Consider the following 9,393-nt stretch of genomic DNA (forward strand, 5'->3'; position numbering starts at 1 on the left):
AAGCTGCGTAACCTGCCACTGGCGTTTTTAAAGGAAATTGTAGGAGACTCAGAGGAAGCGTGTGACTTCGTGAAACGGCCTTTCTTGGAGCAAATGAGCTCCCAGAACTTCCAGCTCCACTTCATTTCACAGGCGAAAACCTGAGGCCTCGTGAGGCGCTGTTGGAAGATTCCTAGAGGCTCTGAAGGAACTTTTGGACCTGACTTACTCGTTAAGAGAGAAAAAGGTCGAACCGCTGGCAGAATATGAAGGAGAGCACCACACTGGGCAAAGCGCCTATGCTGGACCAACGGGAGAAGGCTGCGGGGCGGAGCCAAAATGGCGGAGGAGGCGGGGCTTCCGGAGGTGGGCCCGAGGAAATAGGACGGGGCGGAGCCTGGTAGGTTACCGAAGCCTGGGAGGCGGGGCCAAGGGGGTGGCCTTGAGCCCATGGAGGAGGGGCTGAAGGCGTGTCCTGCTCAGGCACCGGCAAGGGGCGGGCCCAGGAAAGAGGCGGCCTGGGGTGGGGCCAGGCTCGCGCAAGTCTGGTCCACGCGGCGGCGCGACGCTGTGCGGCGAAGATGGCGGCCTCCGGCTGGGCGCGCGCCGCCGTGGTTTTTCTCTGTGCCTGTGATCTGGTGCTGCTCCTGCTGCTGCCGCCGAGGGCCTTCGCCGCCGAGGGCCCGGCCGAGACACCCGGCGAGGCCACCCCACCTCCCCGGAAGAAGAAGAAGGATATTCGCGACTACAATGACGCCGACATGGCCCGTCTTCTGGAACAGTGGGAGGTCCGCAGCGCGCGCACACCCTCCCGGCTCTTCTGTCCCGGGTCCCTTCCTAGTGACCTCGTACCTCCTCTGTCTTGGGACCCTTTACACCTCCGTCTTGGTGTCTTTCTACCCCTTAACCTCCTCTGTCCTCATGCCAATGGCCCTTATGACCCACTCCAGCTACCGCTGACCCTCAGGGCCTCCTCTGACCACTTGCCCATCAGTGTGCCGACCCCCGCCCCAAGCCGTTCATCCCGACGTCCTCTTTTCACCGTTCCTCGGCCCACTCCAGTCACGAGTCAGCCTCTCACTCTTCAGCCCTATTTGTCATCAGTGCCCTGGTCGCCTCCGCGTTGCTCCCCGTGGTCAGCGAGCCCTTCTAATGAATGGCGGGGGGAGACCTTTTCCATCCCACTCCTGAGAACGGGGTGCGTGGGTGGGTGAGGAGTGAGGAGAGGATTATTTTCCAAGAGCGCAGGTTCAGCTTTCGTCGTTCTCCCGCGTTCTAAGTAAGGATTCACAGTTCCCATTTTGGTATATGTCCCTGCTGAAAGTTTTTGTAAGTTTTGTGCGTGCCTTTAATTTTTTGGACGGGGTAGGAGGCCTTATTAAAGGCTAGTGGTTTTTTGTCGTGGAACTCACATTTTTCGTTCAAGGGAGCAATGACTTGGTATTGTGCGAGTCAATTTTCTGGTTACTTGAATGGGCTGGAATGTGTAATGGCAGGGAGAGGGTATTAACCTTCTTAGGTGAAGTTCACTAACCAAAACCATTGTTGCTGCCTCTTGCCCATCCAAAGGTGGTTGTGTTTTCCTGGTTTATTTGCACTGCTGGTGAAGTAATGTCAGAAACTTGGGTTCCACTGCATGTGTGACCTTGAGTGAGTCATGTTTCCACCCTAGACCTCAGGTTCCTTATGTGCAGAATGAGATTTTACTGGATGATTTCTTCCAGTGCGTTTTATTATATTGTGGTTTCCCTTGTGTTTATGTGGGCTTCCCAGGTGGCTCAGTGGTAAAGAATCCGCCCGCCAGTGCAGGAGATGAAAGTTCTGTCCCTGGTCCAGTAAGATTGCCTGGAAGAGGAATTGGCAACCCACTCCAGTATACTTGCCTGGGAAACCCTCTGGACAGAGAATCCTGGCAAGCAACAGTCCATGGGATTGTAAAAGAGTTGGACACAACTTGGTGACTGAGCATGCGTGCACGTGGTGTATGTATTAAATAGAGGCTTTCAGACGTGAGTTTTAGTACCATCTGATGTATTGACCTTGGTAGCTTTGTGATCCTCATTTTCCTTATCTTTAAAGTTAGATAGCATTCCACTTTGCAGGGTTCCTTTTAGGGTGAATTGAGCTCCCCTTTGCAGACATTGCAAGTGTGAAAGCCCTGCCCCAGCAATTGCAGTCTCTCTGTGGGAGAGCAGATCCATCTCTGGGTGCTTTTTTATTTTTAATCTCATTTTTAAAAAATATTTTATTTTTGGTTGTGCTGGGTCTTCGTCACGGTACACAGGCTTTTCTCTAGTTGTGGTGAGCAGGGGCTACTCTCTAGGTGCAGTATATGGGCTTCTCATTGTGGTGGCTACTCTTGTTGCAGAGCACAGGGGCACTAGGCACATGGGCTTCAGTAGTTGTGACGCATGGGCTTAGTTGCTCTTCCTGGACCAGGGATCGAACTCGTGTCGCCTGGTTTGGCAGGCAGATTCTTACCCACTGTGCCACTGGAAAATCTAAGGGTGCTTTTTTGAAGGAAGTGGTAACCTCCTCCCCTGGTGGGGGTCCCTAAGGTCTTCCCCCACCCTCTGCCAGTGTGAAAGTCATCGCTGCAGAGAGAGGCCTGCCTCAGATGTGTGTAGGGGAGTTGGGGGGAGGGGCAGGAACGGTGCAGCTCCTTCCACTGTGGTGATGAGTCCCAGTTGGTGTAGAAAAACCGAAGGTGATTCTTACGTTACTGTAACCAGGTGCCGGGGAAGGGGTAGGTGGGGAGATAGGAGCAGAGCCAGACAAGTGAGTTTGTACTTCAGTGTCACCCTGTCAAGCCCGTGACCTTGAGTCAATTATTCACCTTCTCTGGGCCTCATCCACAGCTCAGTTAAGTGTGCATTCTACAGGGTTGTCCTGAGGTGAGTGAAAGTCGCTATCCTGTCCAACTCTTTGCGACCCCGTGGGCTATACAGTCCATGGGATTCTCCAGGCCAAAAATACTGGAGTGGGTAGCCATTCCCTTCTCCAGAGGATCTTCCCAACCCAAGGATTGAACCCAGGTCTCTCGCATTGCAGGCAGATTCTTTACCATCTGAGCCACCAGGGAAGCCCAAGAATACTGGAGTGGGAAGCCTATCCCTTCTCCAGCAGATCTTCCCAACCCAGGAATTGAACCAGGGGCTCCTTCATGGTAGGCGGATTCTTTACTAGCTCAGCTATCAGGGAAGCCCTGTCCTGAGGTGGGATATACTAAATGAACAATGCCTGTGACATAATAGCTGCTCAGGAGATGGTAGCTGGTCTTATTATCAAGGAAGGACCTGGGAGGAAGAAAAGCATTTACGGAATAAGGGAGTTCAGCTCTGTAGCTATGAAGTTTGACAAACAGCATTGGAGAAATGGCGAAGCCGGTCAAAAATGCAAGACTGGCTTGGAGGCAGGGCTGCATAGAGTGTGGGAAAGCCCACTTGGTCACATTCTGCACTCCCAGCCCTGCCTGGGGGTGAAGACGTGATTGCTTTCAATTTAAAGGAAGTGCTAGAACAGGTAAGATTACTCAGGGAAGCAGTACAACTAAGAGTAGACCTGGACAGTTGCACCTACATCTAAGGTGGGGGGTTTTCTGTCGGGCCCGGCTCTTTGTGACTCTGTGGACTATGGCCTGCCAGGCTCTACTTTCCTTCACTATCTCCCGGAGTTTGCTCAGATTCACGTCCATTGAGTTGATGATGCCATCCAGCCCGTCTCATCCTGTCTAGCCCACCAGGCTCCTTTGTCCATGGAATTCTCCAGGCAAGAATACTAGAATGGGTAGCCATTCCCTTCTCCTGGGGATCTTCCTCACCCAGGGATTGAACCTGGGTCTCCTGAATTGCAGGCAGATTCTTTACCATCTGAGACACCAGAGAAGTCCATACTATCTCCTGGAGTTTGTTCACACTCATGTCCATTCAGTCTGTGATGTTATCTAACCATCTCATCCTCTGCTGCTATCTTTCTTTTATATCTATGGTACTGTGTTTTTTCTTCTTTTCTTTTTGTAACTGAAACTCACAGTCAGACATATAAAATAGAAATTAAGGGTCCTTGAAAAGATCCTTACTCTTGCTGTGAGCGCTAGACTTCTGATTAATTATATTTTCATGAAAAAGAAATGGTCCTTGTAACCTATGGAGTTAATGCCATGACTGTTAGTAGAATCAGCTTGAAAAATAAAAATATTCTAGGTTGTTGACTCAACTAGAAGTCTTGACATATTTTAAGGAGACCATAAATAGGTATTATGGAGAAATACAATAGAATACAGTCAGAAACAGCCGGTGAGTTTGGCCACCAGGAGTTCCTGTGTACTTTAAGAGGGTGATTTCAATAGTTGTTTGGAAGCTGGATTACAGAGGGCCATGAGTCTCAGCAAACTCCAGGAGATGGTGAAGGACAGGGAAGCCTGGCATGCTGCAGTCCATGGGGTCACAAAGAGTCTGACAGGACATAGTGACTGAACAAGTGGTAACAGCACCATGTATTAAGTATGTGCTGCTTGCCTTTATGTCATTAAATTCCCAGACAAGCTTAGCGGGGAGATCCTGTGATTACCTCCCTCCCCATTATAGGTGAGGGACATGATTTTCCACTAAGGCCACACCCAGGCCCACGCGACAGTGCAGCTCATTTGCTTTCCTGCAGGTCGCCGGCAGCTCTTCCAGAGCCAAATGAGGAAGAAATGGGTCTGTTGAGAGGGTGGCAGAGTTGAGGAAAAGGTTGGCCCCACACTGCTAGGGCCATGGGGATCACCCAGTTCTGCTTTTCATTTTATAGACGAGGAGACAGGCCTAGAGATTTATGAAGTCTGGTCCAAGGCCATGCAGGTGAGTTAGGGAGCTGAAGCCAGGTCAAATATGGATCCCCTTCAGACATGGCTTTAGAATTGTTCTCTTATTAAAAATATGTTTAATACAGGACATTATTGTTGGTGTCTTAAGCCTCGGCCCTTCAGTGATTTGTCAAGAGGCCCACATAGTGATATATAGGGGCTTTTTGTTTCATTTTAGGTTGTTTTGTTGTTGTTGTTTTAAGTAATAGCTTTATTGTGATATAATTTACATGCCTTATAGTTCACTCATTTAAAGTGTACATTTCAGTGGTTTCTGGACTGTTCAGAGAGTTGTGCAACCAGCACCACAGTCAATTTGAGAACATTTGCTTCACCCCTAGAAAGAAACTGTGGTCTCAGTCACCCCTCCCCGCGTTCCTCCCCGCCCTCCAGCCAGCCCCAGGCAACCTCTCATCTGCTTCCTGTCTATAGCTTTGTCTACTCCGGGTGTTTGGTATAAATAGACTCCTGCAGTGTATATGTGGTCTTCTCCTTCACTTTCTGTGACGTTGTCAAGGATCACACATATGATAACATCGAGCAGCACCAGTTTCTTTTCCTTGCTGGAATTAGTCTTTTCTCCAAGGAACAGCTGGTTCTTTTGTGTATTTTTAATTCATTTATCTTACATTTATTTAGTTGGCATTCTGCCATTAGTAATTAATTGTCTTGTTTATTTCTGTGGGCCTGGATCCAGTAGTTCTTACTTTGTTTGGGAGGTTCTAAACCATTCTGTCATTATTTTGATTTTCAGATTATTCCCAGTTAGGCCCACAAGCTCTGCTTCATGCTGGCTTCTGTGTCATCCTGACACATCCCATAATTCCCTGAGCACTGTCTTACTTTCTGATATAAGAAGATGTTCCAGACTAATTTTCTGTTTCCTTTGCCAGAATTAGCTTTTCCCCCGTGGAACACTAGTTCTTTTAAATATTTTTATCTTGTCTATCAAAAAAATCATAAGCTCCTTCTGCTGCCTCCAATTCCAGCCCAACACCATGGGTGCATTCTTCTACTTTTGTTTTTATAACTCCCCACCCAAAGGGAAGGACCCCGCTCTCATTATCCTCAGCGCATCAGTAGGTATTCCTTCTCAAGCCCAGAGTTCACAGGTCGTGATTCAGTTGCTCAGTGGCATGTGGGATCTTCCTGGACCAGGGATCAAACCCATGTTCGCTCCATTGGCAGGCAGATTGTTAACCCCTGGGCCACCAGAGAAGCCCTTCTGCTATGATTTAGATCATAAACCTGCACCTGACCTCACATGCGGACATTCTTGCCTTTGCCGACTGCAGTGCACACTCTGTGTGACGCTTCCCTCCACCCCCCGCCCCATCTTTACAGAAAGATGACGACATAGAAGAAGGAGACCTCCCAGAGCACAAAAGACCCTCTGCACCGATAGACTTCTCGCAGATAGACCCGGGCAAGCCCGAGAGCATACTGAAGATGACGAAGAAGGGCAAGACGCTCATGATGTTTGTCACGGTGTCAGGAAACCCCACCGAGAAGGAGACGGAGGAGATCACCAGCCTATGGCAGGGCAGCCTTTTCAACGCCAACTATGATGTCCAGAGGTAAAACTACAGCCTTCCTGAGAAACATGGGCTGTGCTGCGCTTTATCTCTGTTGGTGTAATGGGTGTCATTCCTGGCAGTACTTAGCAGGGCCCTGGACCTTTCCTGTCTAGTCTGTCTGCTTTAACATTTATTTACCTAGTTTATTTTTCTTTGAAGAAGACCACTCAGATTTCATCAAAGCCAGTAAATTTATTTGTTTGTTTTCATATCTCATTTGATCCAAAAGCCATTTATCTGTGTATCTTGAACTTCTCTTTTATCTGAGTAAGAAGCCATATAGTTTAGCCTCTGTCGGGGGTGGAAAATTAGTTGACGTCTGGCGGTGTGCCTCTTCCTTTAGAAGTCCCTGCCCACGGGAGAAGCTCTTCTGTGTAGCTGTGTTCACACAGAAGCTTGGACCAGACTCTCTTACTTTAAAGTGAAGGAGTCTGGTCATCACGGGTCAGTATGATCCTGAGATGCAGTTTTGAGGAATTTCCTTTTTCTTTGTCAATAACGGTTTCTAAAATGTAGTGTCTTCCAATAGTTTAGTTCAGAAAGTACAAAAGGAATCAAAAGGAATACTCAGAGTGTCTAGGATGGCAGAGTGCTTTTGTGAGCATAAGTAGACACTTGTGGGAATGAGTGAGTGCTGTGGTGGTGATGGGCCCAGAGCTCTCATTGATATATGGAGGCGGGGGTGGGGGGGTGCTTTACACACGCCCGGACTCTGTTCTGTTCCTCTCTGCTCCTTGAGACCTGCGGAGCCTGGACATGTTTGGCTGCTAGCGATTAACCTCCAGGGTTGAGTTCTGTCCAGTCACCGAGCATCCTCCTGAGCCCTTTGTGGGCCTCTTGTAACCCAATCCAAACTTGTATTTGTCAGTCTCTGTCAGCAGAGGCCTTTTGTCACATGAAACCTTAACTGGGCACTTAAGACTGTAAAACAGACCCAAACATCAGCCTCTCCTCGATTCCCTAGGAGAGGCCCTGAGCCCCGCCCAGCTGCAGCCTCCCAAGGCCCCCTTCTGACACCTCCCTTCACATGAGCAGCCCCTGCACCACATACACAACCCAGGTCCTCTTTCTCTCTTGATCTGAGCCAAGTTGTTAATAGTTGAGCCAGCTAGTACTTTCCAACAGTGAATGTCAACAGCTTCTAGGCCTGGGGAAATAGGACACTTTGTTCTGTGTTCATGTAGAATTTGAAGGGGATTCTTTTTTCTTAGTTAAGTGCCGCAAGCCTGTTTTGAACTGTTAGCCCTGCACCAACTGTGTGCTGACCGTGGTCCCCTCTGTCTGTCCAGGTTCATCGTGGGGTCAGACCGTGCCATCTTCATGCTACGTGATGGGGGCTATGCATGGGAGATCAAGGACTTCCTGGTCAGTCAGGACAGGTGTGCCGACGTGACCCTGGAGGGCCAGGTGTATCCTGGCAAAGGGGGAGGAAGCAAAGAGAAGAATCAAACCAAGCAAGAGAAGGGCAAGAAAAAGAAGGAGAGAGACCCGAAACCCCGGGCTTCGAAGGAAGACAATCGGGCTGGGAGTAAGAGGGAAGAGCTGTGACGGGGTGGCCTCGCTGTGCAGAGGAGGAGGGCAGTGGACGACCACACACTCACAGGCTTCCCGTCTCTGCTGAGAAAGGTCTGCTATGTGGCCAGTTTCTGGTCAGCAAAAGAATTACTGTTTAAAAGGCTTCAAGTAAAGAGGACAGAGGTTTTGTAATTAACATGGAACACTGACAGATTCAGGTTTACCATAAAATCACTTTCAGTGGAAACCTGCAGGTGTGGCTTTTTCCCACTGAAATGTGGAGGCGTCTCTGGCTGGACCGTGGCACCGCACCCCTGGCCTGACCTGCAGCCATCTGTATTGTTTCTCTTAAACTAAAGGATACCAGGTTCTCATCAGACGAACTTAAGACTCTCAAATGCGTTGAATCAGGCTCTTGCAGATACCATGTCCATTACTGTGAAATTAAAAACAGGCCACAGGAGCACCACTCAGTGCTCCACATCCACATCCAGTCAGGACTCCAGGACATGTGAATCCCGAATCTCTGCAGAAGACCCAGAACAGAAAGTCATGCAGCTTGAAAATCCCAAGTAATCACTTGGAGTTTATTGGATTTAAACCCCTCTCATCAGTTACGGAGAACTCTTGCTATCAGTCAGATTTTGCGTGGTCTGTGAATCCCGGGGTTCTGTCCAGATAGGACCTTACTTAGGAAAGTCGTGCTGGTGTCATGAGTCATGTGCTCCGTCTAACGTGATGATTTTCCAGGGTGTGAATCGGGCACCGGCCAAGCTTCTAAACACGTTCCTTTGATAAAGTGCCTAAACTTGTGGTGATTTTGTATGGTACTAATACGATGTGCTACCTGTTACTGTCTGACATTGCTATTCCTGTGTCAGCCTGCTCTGAATGAGAGTTACAGAATTTATACCTAGCTGTCATTTCTAAGAACTAAAATTATTTGTTAAAAAAAGAAAGGCTTCCATCATCATTTTAGCAAATTCAGAAAAGTTTAGAAAACATCATCATTAAAGAATGGTAGAGTGAAACGTCTCCCCCTTCCCCCCACTGCCACTGCCTTGACCCGTGAAAGCTACTGTTAATTTGTTTTCATAAGACAAAAAAACACACTTATTGGTTTACAGTGATCTGTAGGATGATACGTCTTTGTTTTGGCCTCGTGGTACCTAGGTCCCCTTATTTTGGTAACTTATTTTCCAATTTCCACGTAATGATCCATGCACTCTGCATTTTCTGTTCTGTTTGCCCTGTGGGCCCCCCACTCCAGGGTGGAATTAATCCTAGGGTGAGTTTGCATGAGCCACCTCAGGAATCCCTGGTGGCTCAGACGTTAAAAGAATCTGCAGTGCAGAAGACCTGGGCTCAGTCCTTAGGTCAGGAAGATCCCCTGGAGAAGGCGCTGGCAACCTATTCCAGTATTCTTGCCTGGAGAATCCCATGGACAGAGGAGCCTGGTGGGCCACAGTCTGTGGA

The 9,393-nt window shown here is 48.8% G+C and overlaps 1 protein-coding gene across 1 annotated transcript; it reads left to right on the forward strand.

The window, feature by feature from the left end:
- The first annotated feature begins 392 nt into the window (after positions 1-392).
- MESD (mesoderm development LRP chaperone) lies at positions 393-9,013 on the forward strand. Its single transcript, XM_040257420.1, has 3 exons — positions 393-767; positions 6,170-6,402; positions 7,692-9,013. The coding sequence occupies exons 1-3, from the start codon at positions 561-563 to the stop codon at positions 7,948-7,950; spliced, it is 699 nt and encodes a 232-aa protein (XP_040113354.1). The 5' UTR covers positions 393-560; the 3' UTR covers positions 7,951-9,013.
- The last annotated feature ends 380 nt before the right edge of the window (positions 9,014-9,393 follow it).

Source organism: Oryx dammah, unplaced genomic scaffold, assembly GCF_014754425.2.
Source record: "Oryx dammah isolate SB20612 unplaced genomic scaffold, SCBI_Odam_1.1 HiC_scaffold_16, whole genome shotgun sequence".
NCBI classification, from domain to species: Eukaryota; Metazoa; Chordata; class Mammalia; order Artiodactyla; family Bovidae; genus Oryx; species Oryx dammah.